The sequence below is a fragment of the Crocodylus porosus genome, unplaced genomic scaffold (genome assembly GCF_001723895.1).
Source record: "Crocodylus porosus isolate Cpor-Errol unplaced genomic scaffold, CroPor_comp1, whole genome shotgun sequence".
Taxonomy (NCBI): Eukaryota; Metazoa; Chordata; order Crocodylia; family Crocodylidae; genus Crocodylus; species Crocodylus porosus.
In genome coordinates, this window is record NW_017728902.1 from 73,603 (window position 1) to 97,367 (window position 23,765).

Here is a 23,765-nt window from a genome sequence, read left to right on the forward strand (position 1 = left end):
GGGGCCGCAGCCGCAGCCGCAGCCTCCTCAGCGCGGAGGGCGTGGAGAAGGGCGGGGCGAGCATTGAGAGCCGCCTCCGCAGCAAAGACAGAGGCGCCCGTGGCCGGTCGGGGAAACTACACCTTCCAGCGTGCAGAGCGTCAGCCTCCAGGGAAGCTACACCTCCCAGAGTGCACTGCGGCCGCCGGCAGGAAAAAAACCAACAAACTACACCTCCCAGCGTGCATCGCGGCCGAGACACCGGGGTTGGGGGAGCGCCTTCGGCCTCCAGGATGCACCGCGGCGAAGTCCCTCGGCCTAGCAGTTGCGCTGGCGCGAGGCCGGCGGGTCCTGTTGGGAAGGCGGTGGGTGCGAGGGCGCTGGGGCGAGCTTGCGCGGGCGGGGGCGGCACCTTGGCCTCTGTCTGGGGGTGGGGGGCAAGGCCCTTCTCAGGGCGGGCCGGGGTGTTGTTGGGGGACCTGCCCTAGGGGTCCGCGTGGAGGGGCTCCTAGCGCAGCCCCGCGGCAGGGACGCCTCTCCCTGTCCTGCCCCACCCTTCCCCGGCTCTAGTTTACCGGAGTTTTAGGTTGAGGAAACAATCCCGAGCAGAAAAGCTTCTAAATTCTTTTCTAACTGTTTCCGAGGCCGGTCGCTGTTAATGATGCGCCTCTCTTGATTATTATTAGTCAGTGTGCTAGAGGCGCAACTAGACAGTTGCAAAAAAACTTTTCTCTTTATTTGCATGCTTTCAGCCACGCACTCCCTTCTTCAGTGAAGGAAAATGCAAAGTTTGTAAAATTTCTCCCGTGTAGAACTGTAAATTCAATTTTCACAGGTGAGTGGTGTGAGATCTCTTGGCTGGAAAAGTTCATTTATCATTTTATGCAGATTAGGCTTGGATAAAAGTTGGAGCAGTCTGTTTACCTCAGGTGTTAGGGGGCAAGCAGGATATTGAATAATGCTGCTTTCTTGTTAGGATGTTGTTATACTTTTTTCAGCGTGAGCTGGAGGAACTGCCTTGCCGGAAAACCTCTTGTTTTTCTCTGGCTGGGAGTGGCTGGCAAAGCCTGTGGCTTTTTTTGTTTCGTGAAGGATTGTGCAGTGGAGGATGCTTGGCTCAGGCGCTACCTGCTTTCTTTCCTCTGCACATACTGCTCCCCTCACTAGATAGACACAGGCCTTTTCACACATCAGGGGAGGCGGCACCATACCTAGACTCCTAGTGGTCTCATGGTGAACTTTTAATATCAGGCCTATTTTCACCAGAGAGAATGATAATTATAAAAGAATTAACATGTTGGGGGGCGCCCTTTCTGTCTGGGCCCCAGGGGCAGCAACTTAGTTTACTCACGCTTGTGTTTGGTCCTGAGGGTAAAGCCCCCCTTAGTATTAGGGACCACTAGTGATGTGTTACAGATTCCTTTGGACAAATAATAATGACTAATTAAGCACAGGCTCCTGGGCTTCTCACAGACTGGATTCTGCTCACAAGCATACAGCATTAATCTCTGGCTGCCTGAGCTGCTGTATTGGCACAGCTCCATCATTCAGGAACCTAATACTGCTGCTGCTTTTCCTCCCCAGTTTTGTTGATTTTAGTCCGGGGGTGACTAAAAGCTCCGACTTTGGTGCCAGGTAAAACTAAAGGGGAGTAGAGCAAAATCCCTGGTTTCAGCAGCCATGTCAAAATGGGGGGGGATATACACTGCCATTGCAGGGGCTCCAGCAGCCACAGCAATGAGTCTCATGGGCCATATCTGTCCATGTTATGAGATTTCAGTAAGAATTATTGTGTGACTGTTCAGAATGTGTGCTCACTTTAAGTAGTGTTAACTGTCTCATGCAAGAAGGCCCTAAAAAAAAATGCCTCCTTTCTACCCCTTCTGCCCCCTCCTCCCCAAGTCCTTCAGAACCAAGGGTTCAACAAATTGCCAACTGCTCAAATCACAAGCAAGACTTTATGGGGGAGGATAAGGCAAGTTGTAGCATTTCTTAAGCACTTAATACACATGCATACACCACATTCATACCTCAATTTCTATTTTGCGCTGGTATACATTACCTGACTTATCAGTACTCAGATCAACTTAGTGGCCAGCCAGATTGGACCATCAGGAGCCCAGCTCCTACTCATGATCATCTCATCAGAAGAACCAGTGCTCCAGGATGACATGCAGAACAAGACACACACACACACGCACACAAAAAAATCGATACGTCTTGCCCCATCTTTTATAGCCTTGTCAATTCACCCAGTCCTCTGGGCTTTTGCTGTGTTATCACTGTGTTCTTTCTTGAAGGTCGACTGCCATTGTTCTTTTGGTGTTCTGGAGAGGATTCTTCCTGTTTGGTCTTTTATCTGTCTGCATTTTTCAGCCAGTTGCTAGCTGATGTTTTCCTTTTCCACAGATAGACTTTCACCCCTTCTCTCACATAGAACATACAAAAGTCGAACACTTATGTCAAGCTGCAGAACAATACAAAATAGAGTTTAAGGCAGTGCAAAATGTACATAAAATTAAAAGTAATAGACAGTCTAAGTGTATAACATACTCCTGTTACCTGACTCCAGGTAACCTTTCTTCACACTACAGATGATACCAACTGTCTTCACTTCTCATAGGTCTTGATCTTCCATGAATCTGGCCATCCTTCCTTCTGTGATTTTACTTGACTGCTGTCCCTTAAATTCCTGGGAATTCTCTTTTCCGTCTTTCATATTTTTGCAGATGTCTTAATCTTGTGCTGTGCCTGCATTCCCTTCTGACCTGAAGAAGAATGCATTGCATTTGAAAGTTTGTCTAAGTCTATTGCAACTGTGCAGCTGGTCCAATTCTAGATCTCGCCCACAAAAATCCTGGGTTCTTGCTAGGGGTGTACTAATAAAGATTTTTTGGGCCGTTATGAATGGTCAATTTATTGACCAGCCATATTGACTGATCCAATTGCTGATATGCAGCCCAGCAGCTTGAAGAGCAGTGTCTGGCTGGTAAGTCTGATGGGGGCAAGAGGCATTTAGGAGGGATGGGGGGATTGAGGCCCCCACAGTGAGGGAGGGAGTGGAGCTGGGGCTAGGGCAGGGGCAGAGGCAGGTGCTGCACAGGTGGGGTGGGGCACGGGATGGAGCTGGCAGCTTGTCCAGAAGGTGTATGGGGGCAGCTTCTGCCACTGCGTGAACCCCCAGGGCAGCCATGGGGGGCATATGCCCCCTGGATCTGTGCGTGAGATGAGGGTGGGCCAGGGGCTATACCAGTCTCTTCCCAGTGGCTGTGCTTGGGGTAGGGCAGGCAGTGGTGGTACTGGGAGGGGGGTGTAGGGGTCCTACAGACACCCTAAAATTTGCTGTAGCTCCCCCCCCCCCCGGTACCTGCCCTGCCTGGGTAAAGTGGAGCCTCCAGCCCTGTGTGCACAATAGCAGCCTGCCTTTGCCCAGTGCACAGATCTGGGGGTCGTGCTCCCCCATGCCTACCCTTGTGGGTGTGCGCAGCAGCGGGAGCTGCCCCCTGCACCCCTGGACAAGCTACTAGCTCTGTCCCACGCCGTGCCCTGCCCCAGCCCCACTCTCTCCCTCATGCCCCACCATGCCCCTTCCCCTCAACAGACTTACTGGTTGGACACTGCTCTCCAAGCTGCTGGGCTGCACTCCAGGCCGCATGCGTGCTGCAGCTGTACGCATACACGTGGCATTTATCAGTGACATTATCAGCCAATAAAAGCCAATTGCCAATAATGTCAATTATGAGGATATGGACCAATGTATTGGTGCACTTCTAGTTCTCAGATAAAATACAAGTGCTGATTCATGAGAAGGAGTCTGGGTGAAAGGAAGTCTAATGCAGAGTGGGGTTTTTACCCTCAGAATTAACAGCTTTTATGTAGTGTTTAAAATTTACACTGATTTTTTGGGAGGTCCTTTGCAGGTTTAGGTTTATTAACCACCTGTGAAAATGAGGTACATGGAGTCCCAGCAAACAGTTGTGTGGTACCAGTGATTTACTGTTTCTTTTGTTTTAAAGGTTACTGCTTCACCAGTCAACCTTGTGCAACTGCTGACAAGCTCCTATTGATTGTGGAAGCAAACAGCTTTGTGGCTTGTCCTTAATTTGGCAAATTAAGTAGGTTGCAGATTGTTTCATTACAAACAGTCTGTGCTTTACTATGTTGGAGACATAATTTTGCACTACTACTAACTAACATTATTTTCCTTAGGGTTTTGAGATGTCTAAAAAGAAACCCAAAAAATCTAGCCGGGAGGATGGTTTGGATGACTTGGACAACAAAGTAAGAAAAATAATGTATTTTGTGAAAATATCATATCTTAATAGCATTTAAATTTTGCAGGTTGTTTCACAGGAGAATGAACTGGAGATTGAAATGAGAGATTATTTTTCATTTTTGGTTTGCTAGAAATGATCCAGGACAGAGTAATGGTTCTGGGAGCTTTGTTGTGAGCTTGGGCTGAGGCTTTGTTTATGTGGCATACTTGACCAGCAAAATACTCCAGTGTTGCAAACGTATATGCTAATGGAAGTTGACCCAGCATTAGGGACCCTGATGTAGATGGGACACAGGCTGCCTCAAGCCTTATAACCTACAACAGGGTTGTCTAACTTGTAAGATATGTTTTCCCTCCCTTGATGCGCTCTGGTAGGCATCCCGTACCATGTGCCCTGCCCCCGCAACACTTTGCTGTGCCATGCAGGCTTGCTTCCTCTCTTCTCCCTAGCCCTGCAGCCCACATTGAACCATGCTCTGGCAGTAGCTGGAGCAGTGAGAGCACTGTGGGCCTCAGCTTACCTCCTCGTGGGCCACATGCAGGCTGTGAGTTGAACAGCCCTGAGGTACAGCATAGATCAGATTAGTTTTGTGCAGAGTTGTGTCACTGTTCTTGAAACGCAATGTTGGGCAGCCTCTTCTGCTACAGCTGCTGGAAGAACTGAACTGAAATTAAATAAACTAACAGCGCTTTACTATAAATTCAGTGCATTCCTGTGCTGAGCCCCATGCGTGCCCAGAAGAGGCTGCATCTCAGTTGGACCCAGCTTGCTCGATATCTGTATAGATTGGGTGCTTTAGTGGGGCTTTTTTGCTGCTTTTAACTAATAGCTGATTGACTCAGCTTTAGATAAAAGTGCCAAAAAGCACTGCTGATGCACCTAATCTATAGCATGACTGCAGAGCTTGGTCAAAGTAATGTGCTGCTGCTTCTGGTAAAGCGCTTTTATTTATTTATTTATTTATTTTGCAAACAGTTATTTTGCAAAATGTTTGCAAACATTTTATGTGTATAACAAGTGCCAGGGTCTGGCTGGGATGACCCTGGTGGCCACACAGCTCCTCCTCTACTTTGGCTCAAGGGCACCCTTCATATTCTCTCACTTGCCATGCCTGCCTTTCTTGGAATTTTATAGAATGTGAAAGGGGAGGTGCCAAAGGTTCTAGATCAAGCCTCTGTATCACTGCCAGCAGCTCCCTCCTGGATCCCACTGGTCCCAGTCCTGCACCTGCACTAGGTGGGCCCTCTTGGCTTGTTTGTGCCTCCAGGGCACCTGTTGTCTTACAGGTTGTTTGTGGCTTCTGAGCTCCCCTGAAGCCATGTCCATGCCTTGCAGATGTTAGCATTCAGTCACTCTTCTTGTTTGGGCTTTGGCCTTCATAATCTTTTCTCTTGCTGGACCCTCTAGCCCAGGCCCGCTACCTGACCTGCCTTCTACGTTCCAGCCTTTGTCTCACCTACTTTGGCACTGCACCTCCCCCCCCCGGACTCTTCCACTGCCCCCCTTGGGCACTGCTGGGACTTCCTTTATCCCTCCCATTGACTGGAATGATACTCCCATTTCAGTCCACTGGTATAAACTATAATGCAGGAATAAGCCCTCTGGTTATAACAGATTCCATACTGGGTTTGAACATAAAACATCAGTTCCTTGGTTGTACCACAAACTCCACTCCACCCTGAGTCTGATTCCCCTGTATGCAAGCAGTATTCTACTTGCATTTTCCCAAGGTAGCCCAGGTGTCAGTCAGGAACTCCTCTATAGCCTGTCAGCTCAGGAGCTCTTTTCTCTGCACCTTGCCTGGCCAAACTGCCTGTCCTGGCTCAGGCCCTAGGCATATATGTTCCCTAAGCCCCTGTACTTTTCTGGTCAGGTGACTTCTGCAGCCACCCACAAGTTCTGGGCTTGATGGAACAGCCAGTCTGCCTTTCCTCCTGCGGCTACCCCTTCTTAACTGCCCGAGGTCCATCTGCTGCACCCTCTCTCAAAGTAACAGGAGCCCTAAACTCCCTGTTGCAGTGTGGCCATATCTTGTACATATGGCCATAATATCTAGGGGTGCACTGATAGACATTTTGGGGCCTGATATAGATAGCTGATATTTAAGGAGACATATCGTCCGATACCAGTCTGATTTCTGATACAGCTGCCTCCAGCTGGAAAGTCTGGTGTGGTGGAAGGAGAGCGGGGAGGGAAGGGGCATGGGGGAGACAGGTCAACGGCCCCCAAGGTGAGGGAGGGGGCAGAGGTAGGTGCTGTCTGGGGAGAGGGGGCCAAGTCACAGCTTGGGGGAGCGGGTGGTTCCTGCTGCTGCTTGCACCCTGGGAGGGCTTGGGGTAGGCGGGGGATGTGTGCCCCCCGGATTGGGGCGGGGTAGGCTGCAGCTGGGTCTGTGCAGGGCTGGGCCTGGAATGGGTGTTGGCAGCACTGGGATGATGCTGTATCCATCCCAGATTTCACCACCACTCTGCTCCCAGCGCTGCCACCACCAGCCACCCGGTGCATCCCTGGCTTAGTGCCCTGCTTCCATCCACATGCTGGTAAGAGTCATGGCTGGTTGTGGTGGCGCTGGGAGGGGAGCAGTGGCAAAATCTGGGGTGGATGCAGCATCCTCCCAGTGCTGCTGGCGCCTGCCCCAAGCCCAGCCCCTGCCAAGAAGAGCCCTTGCTGCAGCCTGCTCCACCCTGCCCTGCGCAGATCCAGGGGGCACGTGCCCCCACTCCCCTATCAGCCGCAGCTCCGCCTCCTCCCCCCCACCGCACTTGGGCAGTTCCTGTCCCTCCCTTACCATGGGTGGCATTGATCTGCCCCACTTTCCCCCAAGCCCCTTCCCTACCACCACAATGGACTGACCAGCTGCAGGCAGCTCTCCATGTTGATGGCTGTGCTCCTCGCTGCCTGAGTGCTGCCCCCATTGGGCTGATTATCTGATACAGCCAGTTTTCTTTATATTGATACTGATCCGGTATTGGACCGATGTATCAGTGCACCTCTAATATCTTCTAGATTAGATAGAAGCTTTATTTGGAAGAAATGTGTGTTTTTATATAAAAATGTATGTCTGTACTTAAAATTGTGGCTTACTCATAGGATGTTGGATACACGTGAATGAATTGTGACTATATCCAGTCTTTTGAAGTCTTTGTAACCTGAAGTCTGTTTATATGCCTCTTTCTTAAGTTCCTTATGTTTCCTCAGAAATTAAAGGCATATTCAACAGAAATAATTATAGTGGAGCAGGTTAGCAGCTTCTTTCATAGGCTGCCTATACACATGCTTGTGTGGGGGAGGAGGAATTAGACTGGTTCCCAGATAGCCGCTTTAAATAAATGGCTCACTGTCGCATGCATTAAGCACTGCGTGTTTCAAAATGGCTGCAGGACTTCAGTGAAGACTTTAGATAAAGTGCCTCCACGGCCATTTTGAAACATGCAGGAGCCTCAGGCATGCAGTGGCGAGGTGATCCTGGAGTGTTCTTATTAGAACCTGGGTTAATCGAATCAGCTCTGACGCATTCTAATTAGAACATGAACAAGCATGTGTATAGGCACCCATTGATTGCTGGTCCAAATTTTAGTACATCTAGTACCTGTTAATTTTATCAAGATATTTTTATTTTACTGCAATTCAGTGATTTCTAACATATAAAAAACTGTTTTTTGCTTTCAGAAATCTGGAGGGACAGGAATTTCTAATAGTCTTAAAAAAGGGAAGCTAGAATTTCAAAGGTAAATGCATACTTTGTTCCTAAGTATAAAAACAAATCCATGAGATAAATTATTATAAATAAAAATGTTGTTTGACTTGTGTCAGACCATGGGACCTTTTCCAGGGTAGAACATTTGTCCTTGTATTCTTTGATAAATTTAGCTTAAACCAGTCAAGTTATGATGACATTTGGGAGATTAGGGTGTTAATTTTTTTTTAATCTTCATAAATGCATGCTACTTTACTTTAAACAGTAGAACAGTGACATTATTCCATTGGTTCTCTGTTCTTTTCTTGTTCTCTCCATTTTGAGTAGTGGATTTCTTAATAGCAATGGGCACCTATACACAGGCATTGAGGCTGCTCCAGCACGTTGTAATTACAGTGCATCAGAGTGAGTCCTCTGGAGTGTGATAATTACTGTGCTCCAGCAGACTCTAGTGTCACATGTATCAGCATCCCTGTGCTGAAAAATGGTGGCAGGAGCACTTTAACTAAAGCTCATTTGATGAGTTTTAATTAAAGCATCTCTGCTGCCATTTTTCAGCATGGGGATGCTGATGCACATGATGCTTTGGGTGCTTTAATTAGAGTGGTTCTTGGATAAGTGGCCACCTGTGTATGCTGGCCAGGGCTGGGGCTAGGACCCTTGGTGCTTGTGGGTGGGAGCGTGGTGTAGGCTGTCCTGTGAGGGAGCAGGCAGGGCTGCGGGGGTAGATTTAGGCCAGATAGGGAACAGAGAGAGGAGAGGGTGTTAGATCACATCTGCATGGCACCACCTGGGTGAGCTCTGTTGACATTCCCCCTGTGGTGGGCTAGCAGGGGGTGCTCCTGTGCTGAGCCACCCACCTCACTGCGGCCAAACACCTTCCAGGTTCCAAGTGCCTCCCTGGGGCGCCTCGCATCTGGCCAACCCCCTTCCTGGAGCATGCCCGCTAGCCTGGGGGTAGAGATGCCACCACCCAGGGACGGGCTTGATTCTGGCACAGTCTCCCCTGGGAAACAAAGGCCTAGCAGCCCTTGAGTGTACTTGACTCGCTTCAAGATCTCGGGGTGCTTCCCTCAGCCAGAAGCACAAATAGTGGTCTCCCTTAGTCAGCCGTACCAAGGGGACCCCAAGGCATTATCTAGACCCACTCCCAATAAGTCTCCCATGCTAGGTACAAAGGAGAACTTAATTGGTTACACGGAGTAGGGTTGGATTAGGGTACAGAGTTGAGTAGGATCAGAGAAATCCCATAGAGAAAACAGGGTGGCTGGAGTAGCCTTTGATCACGCATCTGAGTTACTGCAAGGTATATATCTAGTTAGATCTCAGGTAGCTTACTCACAAGTATCATCCGGAGGCAGATGGAGATTCCCTCTGGAGGCAGGCAGTTCCTTGATCATGAGTTTTGAGAGAGGGAGAGCAAGTTTCAGATGGTCCAGCTCTTCTCTCTCTCTGAGTCTTCCTCATGGCTGGTGTCCCTTCCTCCTGGGCAGTCTTTAACTTATATAGCCTGTATGACCGCATTTAACTGGTCCAGTGGAGGCCAGCACTTGTTGGCTGTCAGTCAGCCAATTTGAAATGCATCGCTGGTTGCTGGGCAGTCTGGCAGTCTGTAGCCCACTAGAGAGCCAAGCTTCTCACCTGGGTATGTGATACCAGTCACATAGGTAGAGGGAGGAGGTTTCTCCCCTCCTGCAGGAATATATTTAGCTCAGGTTACCTAAAGAGATAGGGTAAGGTATGTACCCTCTGCAGGGCCTATATAAACCAAATTGTCACAGAGCAGAGTTTTTGGGGAGAAACAGAAGTGGCCTTCTGCCACACTAAATCTGCATGGCACTACCTGGGTGAGATCTGTTGACATGGCCTCTGTTCCATTCCCTTCCTCTTTCAGCCAGGACCCAGCATGTGGGCAGCCCCCCCCACCCCGCTGCTCCACAGTATGCAAAAGTTAAGATTTTATTTTGTGCTGTTATGCAATCACCTCTATATATACTACTCCAAAACCACCCCCCAACAAACCTATAAGTCAGGAGAAATATTATTTTTTAAATAAAATTTAAGATATGCTGTAGTAGATGTTTGATTTATAGTATATGATTTCTGTTAGGCCCCAGCTCCATGTGATGCCTAATGACTGGGGAGACAGTGGGTTGGTGCACACATTGCTTCTTCCAACAGCTTTATTGAAAATGGAGGGAGCTTCAGGCAAGCTCCAGCAAACCGGGGAGCAGCCATGAACTTTAGTTCTTTTCATATTTATACACTGTGGTTTATGCTTATTAACATTTACCCCACCTTTGTCCTTCCTTTGTTCCACCCTTATTCCTTCCCATCTTACGGTCTGCCTCTGTTTACTGTTTATTTAATTAGCATGGAATTACCTATGCATTTCACTTATTTACATGTCTTTTTGCCATGAACGCATACCTAAGACCCTGACCCCTGCTTCTTTCATTCACTTGTGGTCTCTTGCTGATTTCTTCACCATCTCCAAGGTCTTACTTATGCTTTATCTCCTGATGATAGCTGGTGGTCTGCATGCTGTTTTTCTTACACAATGATCTATATATCATATAACAATACTGTATTGTTAGGAAAATGCTTGCCTAAACATTTTGCAATGTTACTTTTAATATACCATTCTGCCTTGTGGTTAGCAGCTTGCTAGGCCACAGGTTATAGTCTTTTATTCAGTTGCAAATCTCATGCTCCCCAGGATCCAAATGCTGTTACCCTAACAATTTTTTTATCTATAATTTGTTAAAATAATATCTTCTGAAAGATTGTGTATGCAGCCCTCAACAGCTCACCAGAACTCATTAAGTGTCCCATCAGCTGAAATAATTGTCCATCCCTGCCCTAGAGCTAAGCGGCTTGGACATAGCCTCGCTGTAGGTATCTTACCCCTCTGCAGTGAGGCAAGTGCAGGCATGAGAGAGGTAGGTTTCAAAATGGTTTACAATAATTTATACATTTTTAAAAAGTAAAAACATCATTACTCTAAAATGTAGCACTTCAGATTGTTTGTTTACTGTAGACTTAACTATGAAAGAATTTGTGCAGAACTGGAATTGTTAGACATAAATAGGTAGGCTAATGTCACACCCACACTGTAACCAGCGCTGTACATTCTGCAGTGCAGTGCAGATGGAATCTAGCTTCTGTGTGGTTAAACTTCAGCAGGCCGTGTACAGCTCAGAAATGTGGTTGAAGTGCTGTTCAGTCTCATCAGTGCAGCAAGACTGAACTTTGTTTCTGCACCATTGAGGGCACTATTATGTTATAATCCCTGGAGTTAGTAGCTGGTACCATACAGACAAGATCTGCCAGCATTAGACAGCTAGCACAGTTGTACACGGTGTAAAATAAGTAAGACTGTTGTCACTTTTCAAGGACAGCTTGCTATGAATTCATTGTAAACTAAAGAAATTCCAAATTCAGACAGCCTGGATTATAAATGTATAGTAATAATTGTATACAGACCCCCTTAGTTTTTGGTTCTGTTGCCTTAGGTATAGTGTCACAGGGCTGTTCAGCTGGCAGCCTGTGGGCTCCAATTTGCAGCCTGTTGGCTTCTGCTGCCTTTACATCCTCAGCTTCCAAGGCTTCCCCCATAGGTCTGGGTGTCACTCCCTACTGTTGTTGCTGCCTTCCTGTATTGTCTATTCCTGCTACTGCTGTTGCTTCACACCCTAGGGCTACAGGAAGCTCCAAGCTCTGTCTCCCTCTCTCAGCTTCAACTTCCTGCCATGCCCATGGGGGTGGGGCAGTGTGGCTTGCAGCTGTTTACAAGTTGAATAGCCCTGCTGTAACATGTGTGTTTATAATTATAATGTGACTTTTGTGTTCCACTTCCATAGATTCAAAGTCGATAATGGCATGAAAGAGAAGCAAAACCAAAGTTACGTTTCACAAAGCACTGATGAAAGATTTCAGAGGGAGTCTTCAAACAGTACCGAAACCACCAATGATTCTTCAATCCTGTCTGGGAAGCGTGGGAGGATAACTATACAATTTAAGCATAAAGACACTAAACATGAAAAAAATGCCTGTGATTCTGGTATGGCCCCTGATAGCAAGAAAAGCTGTAACAAAGACCAGCACTTTGAGGGAAGAGGAGAGAGAAAGATACGGCCTAGTTTTGCTGTCCAAAAGGACAAGCTAATGAAGAAGAAAAAAGAGAAAGCTGAGCTCAACAAACTGAAGGCTAGAGTTGAGCAGACTATGTTGGAAAAGTTCACGACTGCTGCATGTCAGCCTCATCTACTAAGAAAGAAGTCTCACAGCTCAAAAAAATGCAGTGATGATTTCAGAATTCAAAAAAAGTCTTCTACCTTTCCAGAGACTAAGGTTGATGGCCCCCCCAGTAATGCATCGGGCTCATCCTTTGCAATATGTAAGGAAGAAAGTCTAGGAAGCGGCAAAGAATTAGCTAACAAAAATCATAATGCCATTAAATATAAACCATCATGTTATTCAACTGAAATACCTAAACGATGGGAATATCATAAGCAGACAAAACAGCAGGCTGAGTCCAGCAAAACTGCTGGTACTTCAGAGACTGAAAAAAGGAACCTTGAAGTTAAACCATTACATTTAAAACAGGTGAAGTAAAAAGACTCTGGCTATTTCAGTAGTAAATAAATGCTTGTTTTATGATAGTTTCAGCTTTATATCTGAATTCATGTTGGTCTGGCCACAATTAAGATTAATTTGAGCCTGATTTAATCCATGGGATTCTCAGCTGAATTTGCACAAACTGAAATAAACACACTGGTGATATACATCAGGGTTGAACTATAGTTGTAGATCAGCTTCAGGGCATCTTGTTAAACCTCTGGTGACTTGTGACCCTGAATTGATTAAAAGGTTTTAATGTTTCTAAAAGGGCTTTTTTAAATGTAAGTGTTTGTGTCTCCTGCACTCTGATCTCATTAGACTAATAGTCTTTTTTTACTATGTCAAACAAATTCCTCAACTTTTTGTCATGCTATTGGAAAACTAGAATACATGAATACTAATTTTCTCACCAAGTCAGAGAGAATATTTTTTTAGTTATCTATTTGATTTGTTAAATTCAGAATCAGTAAGTTCTCTAAAAGTTTTGTATTTGTACCTTCATTTCTCTCTACAGAGCTTTGAAGTTCCATGTTCTTCTGCCTCCCCTGAAGCCAGTCAGAATTCAGAGACAGACCAAGAGGTTAGTAATTCTGTAGCAGGGGCGGGTAATTATTTTGGGCAGAGGGCCGCTTACTGAGTTTTGGCAAGCCATCGAGGGTCACATGGCAGGCAGCCCAGGTCAGGTAAATATTAATTTTCTACATATCTTCAGGACCTCATAGGCTGGATAAAATGGCCTGGTGGGCCGCATTTTGCTCACCCCAGTACTATAGTATTTTTGTTAAATATCATGGTTGTTGAAATATGAATCTGAGGTCATAAAATTCCTTGGATGATGTTCTACATTATTGGTGTGGTATCTTTTATTCCTGATGGCTCTCTTTGCCCTCAAGTACTAATACAAACCCAGTTAGAGGTTGTTTTTTTTCAGGAAGTGCTTGATAGAGGCATACTTACATGTCATAGCTTCGTTTTTCACCTTCTATTGGCTGTGGGGCCTTGCATTTATATGTAGACCACAACAGCTTTATTTTCCAACATCTGTTTAGTTTTTCAGTGAAGATGGACAACCATTTCTTAAGAATTGTAGTTAGCAGGGAATTTTCAGCCAATGTAGTCAGGAGAAGAACGAGCCTATCAGCTTCATACAGAAATGTGGCTGCAAATTAAATTTGGACTTTACATATTTGGGTATGTGTTGCAGAGTCTCTTTTTTTTTAACAATAGATGCAGATAATAGAAGACTTGCATGCTGCTCGTATTGACAGAAAGATGGTTTTGCCAGTTGTACAGACTTGTGGAGAGCTAACCAGTATGGAAATAGATCTTCCAGAACAAGATGCAGATATTTCTGCTGGTATGTTATCTGCAAGAATTTTGAGATTATTCTGGTGTCTACTTTTTATCTTGACAACACTTTAAGTAACAAATGTCCTGGGCAAGGATCATGGAAGAATGAATTGTTTTAACCACGTTCTCCTCTTCAGCAGATACGACTTCTGGTTTGAACCTTTTGATAGTGATTGACACCAACATAATGATTAGTCATCTAAAGTTTATCAGGACTCTGAAAACGGAAGATATACCAGGTATGTGAATGCAGCTGAACAACGGAAGGGTTTAAAAGGAATCGACATATTCATGAAATATAGGACAATAAAAACCTTACTCTAGTATCTATTGTTTTTTTCCCATGATATAGGAATGTAGGCTGATGTCACAAACCATTCAGGTTGAATTAATACGGATAAATGGTTATGTGAATGACTGGTGGTATTATCACTGATTTGTATAATGCCAGTCTTTTTTACTTTTTCTCTTCTTCTGCTTTGTGGCTTTATTTTAGTATTTCCTAGTGAGCATGTAATCTGGCATTAATGGTTGTGGTAACTTCTTCCTCTTTGTTGCACAATATTGTCAAAATGTTGTATAGTGATACATGTTTGTTCATAATTACTTGACAAATGCCCTATTGAATGCCAGATTGAGTTTAACATTATAAAGAGGGAAATTCATTATTTAGACTAATTTTTAAATGCCAGATCACTTTTTTTTGAGTACAGAAGGTAATGACTCTTACCAACTACTGTAGAAATCTGCTGTTTTATGTAAGGAAACAAATATGGTGTTTGCATTAAATGAAATTTACTTTAGTTGAACTGGAAGTTCAGAAACTCTTTTCTGTTAGGGGTTGGCAGACTTGCATTGATAATTCCCTGGGTGGTTCTACAAGAACTGGACAACTTGAAGAAAGGGAAGATGGTCCAACATGTTCGAGACAAAGCTATCCCTGCAGTTCAGTTCATCTACACTTGTCTCAAAAACCAAGATTCAAAGTTGTGGGGACAATCTATGCAGCTTGCTTCTCAAAAAATATGTAAGTTATGTACAGAGTCAACTTATCACTGGATTGTATGGTCCTCACAGCTTGATTAGTGTGAGCTTTAGCACCTACTGCTGGGTTTCATAAAATCAGTTTGACTGCAGTTACTGTATTAAAATTGGCTAACAATTTGAAGTTGTCAGACCAATTCATGAGCAGACTGATTCTTCCCCCATTGCATTGTTTCATATTGCTGTAGTAGAGGATAGACTCAGACCTAATGTATTTATCAGTCTTCTGTCATAGGCATATATTCTTGTGAGTTATTGAAAAATAGGCTACTTGCAGACAAAAAAAAAAAAAAGACAAACCACGCTTTACCAGAAAAATCAGCACGTTACTCTGACCTGGCTCTGCAGTATAGATCAGGCACTTCTGTGTGGCTTTCTGATGCTTTTATCTAAAGTTAGTTCAATCAGCTATTAGATAAAAGCCCCACTAAAGCACCTGATCTATGCAGATGTTGGGGGAGCCAGGTCCAGCTAACATGCTGCCTCTTTTGGGCATGCAGAGTTTGAAGTGCTTTTTAAAAAAATATGTATTTATTTGTTTTTTATTTATTTACTGTCTGCAAGCAGCCATAATGCCATCTTTCATCAGTCCAATCAAAACTGCCTCTAATCAGCAGCAGATTTGTGAATGACTAACAAAGTAATGCCTTTTCATAATAAATATTTCACTCCTTACTATTTCATCAGTAAAGTTGAGAACACTGGAATAAGCAATTTCTGCTTTGTTTCTAAATTATATAGATAACCTGTAGGGAGTTAATTCATCCTATTATGTTAGGTATAGATTGTGTGTTTACTCTTGGCTCTTTAGCTACTGACCTAAACATGCTGAAAGCTGGGTAAGTAACTTGAAGTTGTATACAAAGAAATGAGCAGTTAAGACTGCAACCCATGAAATGTCAGCTTCCAGACATATGCTTAGTTCATGTTTCTTCCCTTTGCCTGAACAAATATAGCATTTAAATACCATATTTTAAACGCGTTAGAATATTTCACGTTAGGCTATTTCCAAACATATAGTCATTGTGTTGCTAATCTTTCAGATGGCTTGAGTGATGAAAACAATGATGATCGTGTTTTGCAATGCTGTCTGCAGTATCGTAGCCTCTTCCCTCAAGCTGTTGTCATACTGTGCACGTGAGTTTAACATGTAGTTTAGTTTTTGAGGTCTGTATATGTAGGGATAAGAACAAACATCAATCTGACAACTCTTCCTGATCCCTCATTTTTAGATTGGCTTTGGAAGAAGCTTTTCTTTTCAAGCAGCAAAGTCATTCCATGCTTCTTTGAGGTATAAGAGAACAATTAAAAAAATCGCAAACTTTTAGGGAGTGCTTTTTCTCACCATTTCAGTTCATGCATACATGATTTGACATGCTTCATTTTCTGAAAAGTGTCCTATGTTCGATATTTGGTTTCTCTCATGTGTGGTATGGAGTATAAGTGAAATGGTGGTAAAGATTTGTTATGAGGTTGGTGAATAGGGGAAGGGCTTACGTTTGTTCTAGTTTTTTTTGCCTAGTTTTTTGTTACATTTTTAGTAGTAATCTAGTTACAAATATCAATACAGAGACTACTTTTATATCCATAATTCCATATTAAATTGGAGGCTCTGTGCCAACACCCAGGGCTTGCTCTGCTGTATTTTACAAGTGGAGATGAGCTCTGGATGCCAGGGTAGAGGCTCCTGATGAATCAGCTGAGTGGATCCTCAGCTGACTCTGCTGGTGGCTGGCTAGGATCAAGTCCTCAGCTGACCTGGCAGGTACTGTTGGCTGCCTACTTGGCTCAGGTCAGGAAGATTAGATGGGTAGAACAGTTTGACTGAGCCAGCAGCACCTGTGACATTCTGCGTGTAGGAAGTTAACAGAGCACCCGTAATTTTTTGCCCCTCTATTGCAACTACTTGTTTTTCTGGGGGTGTTTTTTGTCTCCCAGGGAAAATATACTTGCCAGTGTTGTCAAAGAAAGACACTTTCTGCCCCGCTCCCTTCATTCTGCCCTTCAAAAACAAGGTGCATATCTTATTTGGAGGTATGTTGTATGCAAGAAAATATGGTGGAATAAATCTCATTCCCTCATCCACAAGTTGTGCAGATCTAAAGCATGTTTAAAGGCACTCTGTGAGGTTTTGGGGTCTCCTTTTGGCTCTTAAATATTAAAAGCAGTTTAATGTTTACAGTGGCTCTTCTGGTTTAATTCAAACCTAAAATGTGATATAAAATGTTAAGTGTTTTTTTTCTATACTGCTTTTCAGAATACCTACTTTTTGACTTAACCGTTTAATTTATCCCCTTAAACTTCCCACTTTTTCTCAAGTAGTAATTTTTACATGCAGTCGACCTCTTCAAAGTATGTATTGGTTTAATGAAGACAAGCTTACCAGTGCATACAAGTTAATTTATAAAAATGTTTTTCCAAGTTCATCTTAGCAGTAGGTCAAAACAGAAATACTTGTCTTTCACAGGGATGATAAAAATTTATGCAACAAAGCTCTGGTGAGTGAAGTCAAGGCATTATGCAAAACAGATTTGGTTGCTGCACTCCGGAACCTCAATGCGAACAATCTGAATAGCCATCAGGACATCCCGCAGCAGTCAGAAACTGGTTCGTTTGTTTTAGTGTGTAACTGGTTAGTTTGTTTAATGTGAAAACAGCTACATGAGGCATGTTGATCACAAATAAGTTTGCAAAAACAGTTGCTGTCATAATCTTTGAACCATTCACCATCGGTGTTGAAAATCTAATCTCTGTTCCCCAAAGGTAATTTTTAGTTTTCTTTAAAAGTTTGAGAGCTTAAGTTTATTTCCTTAGGACACTAAATATTGACAAGTTCACACGTAATTTTCCCAACAAAGTAAGTACTAAGATGTCCATAGAAAAGGAAATTTCATTTATTTTGTTTTAAAATATGTGCTTTTATTTTATTGAAAATTCCATTTTCTTTTGTTTTTAAAACAGGGTAACACTAGCACCAAGAATTAAGCATATAAATGCTAAGATTGCTCCCTAATACTGTCAAATGTGAACACCTATGCTTGCATTTTGAGCGGTGGGTTATAATGCTGTTAGTTAACACCCAGGTGGCCAATTCTTACTGCTTAAGATACAAATACAGTTGTTTGTAATCAAGAGTATTGGGTAGAGTTCTTGTTTATAAACGGGCAAAGTTGCAATGGATTTAGTTTAACTTAAATAATTTAGCCAGAGCTATACTTACCTTTAGAAGGATCTTTTTAAGTTGCTTGAATAAAATGTGGAGTAGAGTCATGAAAAAGTAATCTGGGAAATTAGGTTGTCTTCACCAGAGACTTTTTATAAAGAAAAACAAGAAGGTATAATTGGAAAAATGGGAAAACATAAGAAAATGAAAGTTTTGAATTGATACTTGGTGAAGTCCTGAACAGGGTGTCAAACTCATCTTGCCCAGTAGGCTGGATGAGTGGCACAGGGCTGGTCTGTTGGCCTGGTCAAGCCCACAGACTTCCCTGCCTGCAAGTTTGATCCAGTGCACATGATAACCACCTGGGCTGTTCTGGGATGCTTCCCTGAGTGGACAGTATAACCCAGGACCAAGCCCCAGTAAGTGCTATGGACAGTGCACATCCTGGTCGCTGTGCACAGGGCCAGTTTCATACAACATGCAGGTCAACAGGGGAACATTGGGGGCTGGTTTATGGGGCTTTGTGGAGCTTATGTTTGACACCCCAGTCTACAGAAAATAATGGATGAGGACCACAGAATTTCAAGGCCTACATGCAAATTTGGTAGTCTTCTCACCTCTTTATCTCAGATTCTTTTGATACCACATATATAAATCACATAAATTTATAACCAGAAACTTGGTAAACAACCTGTTTTCTCTTTAGTATTGGTTAGAAAGCAGAGAAAACTATGCAGACATAGCTGAATTTACTTAGAGACTACACTATTAGAGCATCCTGAGAGGCCTGTAAAACGAAAAGTCAAGAGGCTGAGTGAGCTCCTTTCATGCCCTGGGAAGAGCAGGAGAAGGAAAAGATACTATACTGACTGTGAAGAAGGGTTGGGGGTCTCACCTGCCGTGGATTCATAGATGTTTGAGGTGGAAGGGACCTTAGATCATTGAGTCCAACCTCCTGGCTTGGGCAGGAAAGAGCACTGGGTTCAGATGACCCCACCCAGCTGCATGTCTAGCCTTCTCTTAAAGACCCCCAAGGTAGGGGAGAGCACTACCTCTCTTGGAAGCCCATTCCAGATTTTAGCAGCCCTTACTTTTAAAGAGGTTCTTCCTGATGTCTAATTTAAATCTGCTGTCTGTCAGTTTGTGGCCATTGTTCCTAGTTACTCCAAGGGGTACCCTGGTAAACGGAGCATCTCCTATTCCTTGCTGTCCCCCCAGTGAATTTGTAGGCAGCCACAAGATCACCGTTCACCCTTTTCTTGCAGAGGCTGAAGAGATCCAGGGCTCTCAATCTCTCCTTGTAGGGTTTTGCCTGCAGCGTTAGTGATGCGTAGGGGTGTACATGCACCCTCTGAGCATGGTGGTGCACCCCCCCCCATGAAGAGTGTCGGTGGTGCCTGCCGGCGGTCACTGCTTACCACTGTGGGTGATTGTCGACCCTTGGTCGGTGCTGACCCCCCCCCCCAGCTGACAGCACCAGCGACGTCTGCAGGAGCTCCCTGCTTACTGCCGCCATGTCCCCCCCCGCCCCCCAGCTGCTGGGGGCATGCATTGTTCATGGCTTGCATACCCCTAACCATACAAGTTGCATACCCCTGAACCCTCTCGAGGTTGTCCACATCTCTCTTGAAGTGTGGTGCCCAAAATGACGCAGTACTCCAACTGTGCCCTGACCACATAAAGGAGAAGTACCACCTCCTTGGACCTGTTTGTCATGCACATGCTAATGCATGATAAAGTGCCGTTAGCTTTACTGATCACTTTGTCATATTGATGACTTTTGTTCATCCTGGAGTCGACAGTGTCTCCAAGATCCCTTTCCACTGCTGTGCTGCTGAAAAGGTCCCCCCGAGCCTGTAAGCGTGTTAACGATTCCTTCTTCCTAGGTGCAGCTCCTTGCATTTGTTTTTATTGAACTGCATCCTATTCTGTTTCACCCATTTTTCCACGATCCGCCTGTCCAGATCCCCTTGGATTCTTTCCCTACCTTCTGGTGTGTCAACTTTACCCCATAATTTGGTATCGTCTGTGAATTTGGACAGAGTGCTTTCCGTGCCCTTGTCCAAGTCACTGATGAAGACGTGGAACAGCACCGGTCCAAGGACTGAGCCTTGTGGGACTCCACTGCCCACATCTTTCCAAGTCGATACTATGTCCTGTGGTCCTTGTGTTCTGACAGTGGCTGCAACTGCTGCAGTGCAGGCTTGGGCTTCTGCAGCTGGAGGATTGGCTTGCTGCACACCAGCTGGAACAGCCTTATGGCACTGGCTACGTCATGGCCACCCTTCAAAATCAGTACCTGCTCCCTCCCTTTCCTCCTCCCTCCCAATGCATTACAGAGAAAAGTGATAGAGAAACCTAAAACTGGAAGATAAAGTGCTAAAGAGATTACAGGCAAGAATTCAGCACTAACAAGACATTGAGTTATAGACCTAGTAGTTTGCTAAGACTAATAAGTAGTTAAGTACTTTTCATTGTGGTTATTTGACAGATGCTGTTTCCCAGGACGCAAAGAAGGATTTTAACCTTCCTGATCCATTCTCAAGCATTATTCTTAACCTTGAAAAAAGCTTAGGGGAAGCTTTGTCTTCTATTTTGGAGACTGAAATGAAAATCGCCTTTGGAAATCTTTGGATGGAGGTGATTACCTATATTGTCTTGCTTGATATTTGATACCTGCTTCATATTGTCTTTCTAATACTAAGAGTTGAAGAGTAAACTTTGGGCTCCAAGACATGTTTTTTTTTTATTGGCCATGTTAATGACAAACAGGACTGATACCTTTTAAAAGGCAAATCAAACCTTTTTTTGCAAATCTGCTTTTTTTGTTGCATTGTTTTCACAAAACTTAATTTTGCTAAAATATTTTTAAAGAATTATGAAAACTTTTTTTAACTTAAAAACTAAAAAGCAGCAACACAGCTAATACAATTATTATACTCGCTATTCTTCCAGTACCTTTGTGCCAGTACTTAGAATTTTTAAGTTTTATTTAACCCGTTAATGTGAAAGTGTGCTAATATGAAAGCAAATGTGATGGGAAACACTTTATTTATCAATTTATTCTGTATAAATAAAGTTGAAATAAGACTAGCATTTTCATTAGTGGCTTTCTAGCTGTATCTTGAAATTAGGATAGAGAATTAGTTACGTCAGTTTAACACAAATTCTGGTATGTATGATGTTAGGTTTCTCTTTTTATGTCTTGATACATGTAGGACAGCTTCAGTGTAGGCAACAGCAGTAGGTGCATACTTTTCCTCACCCCAGCTCTACAGTCTTCATTGCTATACTTGTAGGGCTCAGTTGTACTTAACTTTACGAACTATTCCTTCAAGTAATTTGGTCTCTGAGCTCATGCCTTCTTTTGAAAATGTGCTAAAATGGATGTCAACGTTGATGTCTGTGGTGGTGTATGGAAAGCTTTCTACTGGGTGTTGGGCTAGGACAGTGGTCTGCAACCCCCAGCACACATGCCAGGCATGGCATGTGAGGCCATTTTGCTCAGCATGTCACAGCCAGCCCCAGCTCTGGGTAGCTGCTGCCAGCGACGGAGCCCAGGCTGCTCCCAGCAGGTGGCTGCAAGGGGCCTGGGCTTCGTGGTTGGTAGCAGCTACAGAGCCAGGGCTGGCTGGGCTCTGGGCAGCTGCAGCAAGTGTGGCAGGGCAGTGGGGAGCTCAGAGCAGGCAGCTTTCTGTGCCCCCTGCTGTGCTGTGCCGCGCCAGATTCTAACACTGCTTTGCAGAAGTGGTGAGGGCAGCACAGAGGAAAGCACTGCTGGCATGTGCTGCCTCCCCAGAGCCTGGGGCTGGGAGGCAGCTGGGGCTGGGGCAGAGATCCAACAGATATTTGCAGCTGGCCCAGGTTCTGGGTAGCTGCTGACAGCCACAGAGCCCAGGCTGGGGGACAGGGGCATTGGTTGGGGGGCAAGGAACACAAGCAGGGCATCCTGCCATGTACCCCCTGCCCTCATTTTGTTTTTCTGGCATGGCACTCTGGCATCTTCCAAGCTATGTATTGTAGGGTTTTTCGGCATTCTGGCCAAAAAACGTTGCCTACCCCTGGGCTAGGAACATGCACTCATTCTACACAGGCCACTGAACACCCATTTGACTTCTTATGGTCACTGCTAACCTTGAAGGATTTTTGAACCAGTAAACTAGAAGCAAAAGATTTTTGCATCTACTTTTTTCAATCCTGTGAGCCATCCACTTGCATAGAATATCACAGAGCATATTTTGATATTGATGACTATAATAGTTTACAGTATTACTGAGGTAAAATACAAATTTTAAAAATGTATACAACTTACTAATGATAGTTTACACTTTTGTAGTATGTACCAAAATGTTGTTGTGTTCAAGAATTCTCAAAACGCTTTACAAACACCAGTATCTCGTTTTCACCAGGGTTTAGGGAAGCTACGATTATTCCTTTTTTCAGATGGGGAACCTGAGGTATAGCGAGTGAGTTTTTTGTTAGTTTACACAGGAATGTTGGCATTTTGACTGTAGCCCTAAGTCCATCTGTTCTGTTGTTCAATGTTGTAACTCTTTGTGAAGATGTTCCCCCCAAAAATCTCTTTGTGAAGATGTTTAGAAAAAATTTTTCTTGGGAGTAACAGCGAAGTGCTGTACTGTCTGTATAGGAAGAAAGATGCCAGCTCTCTGAGTTAAAAAATTAATCTTTCTTGTTTAAACTCAAAAATCTTCTGGGTATATTATACATGAAATATGTCCTTCAAGGAATCCAGATAACATTTTTGTACTCATGCATAGGGACCTATTTTAATTCATGGCCAGATAAAGGAATTTTCGTTGCTTATTTGTGGCATGAAGAGCCAATTTCACAGGCACTTCCTAGCAGCCCTGCCCCTTGCTGCTGATTGGCAGAGAGGCCCTGGGGGTGGGAGGAGGAGGGATGAGGGGATGTCCACCATCTTGGCTGCTGGTTGACCTTTGTGCCACCCTGCCAGCCAGTTTCTGCCCCTTCTGGGTGGGCTGCAAGGTAGCGAGGATTGCTGGCTCCCACTGGGGAGCCAGCATTTTGTTCTTACTAAGTTTTTTGTAGACAATTTTGCAGTTTCTGTGAAATCGCAAATTAAGAGATCCCTACTCATGCACTGTGTCATACAAAGGTTAAACATCTTCTTGTATCACAGCAGAAACTAGATACCATTTAGAAAGTTAACTGAACAAGACAAGGATTTGTTATTTTATAGGTGCCCACCTCACCAGGAAAAAATTGCCTTGTCATTTTGGAGAACACCTTGGATGCGTGTTTCAGCAAACATAAATAGCAGTAGAGAATAGCAGAGTTATAAAATGTACAAAGAGTGAATTTGCATTGAAAGAGAGTGTGCATTTTTTACTTCTCAATTTTAGATACTGTACCTAAAACCCCCATGGACACTAGCAGACTTGCTACAGTGCTATAAAAAACATTGGTTTGCTGTATTTGGACAGGTTGTGCCAAGGAGATTATTTGCAACTATTGAATACCTGCACAATCATCTTTGTAAGGGTAAGAATCTTATGCGACTTCTATCATAATAAACTTCTAAACATAACCCCCAGATTTAGCTTAAGGCTTTCTCATCACAGATGTCGGCATTGCGGAAAGGTAGGTGTAT

General features: G+C 44.2%; 1 protein-coding gene across 3 annotated transcripts in view; it reads left to right on the plus strand.

The window, feature by feature from the left end:
- Positions 1-230: 230 nt before the first annotated feature.
- SWT1 (SWT1, RNA endoribonuclease homolog) overlaps positions 231-23,765 on the plus strand; it is a 69,307-nt gene continuing 45,772 nt past the window's right edge. The window contains exons 1-12 of one of the 3 annotated variants that reach the window (XM_019556682.1): positions 231-323; positions 4,189-4,260; positions 7,926-7,984; positions 11,817-12,561; positions 13,091-13,156; positions 13,804-13,933; positions 14,064-14,165; positions 14,765-14,953; positions 16,014-16,107; positions 17,438-17,577; positions 20,625-20,773; positions 23,518-23,656. In XM_019556682.1, coding sequence (XP_019412227.1) covers positions 273-323; positions 4,189-4,260; positions 7,926-7,984; positions 11,817-12,561; positions 13,091-13,156; positions 13,804-13,933; positions 14,064-14,165; positions 14,765-14,953; positions 16,014-16,107; positions 17,438-17,577; positions 20,625-20,773; positions 23,518-23,656 — 1,936 coding nt within the window. In that variant the 5' untranslated portion in view covers positions 231-272. Of the gene's footprint in view, positions 324-4,053; positions 4,095-4,188; positions 4,261-7,925; positions 7,985-11,816; positions 12,562-13,090; positions 13,157-13,803; positions 13,934-14,063; positions 14,166-14,764; positions 14,954-16,013; positions 16,108-17,437; positions 17,578-20,624; positions 20,774-23,517; positions 23,657-23,765 lie in introns of those variants that run through there. The other 2 variants (XM_019556680.1, XM_019556681.1) reach the window with 2 other exon arrangements.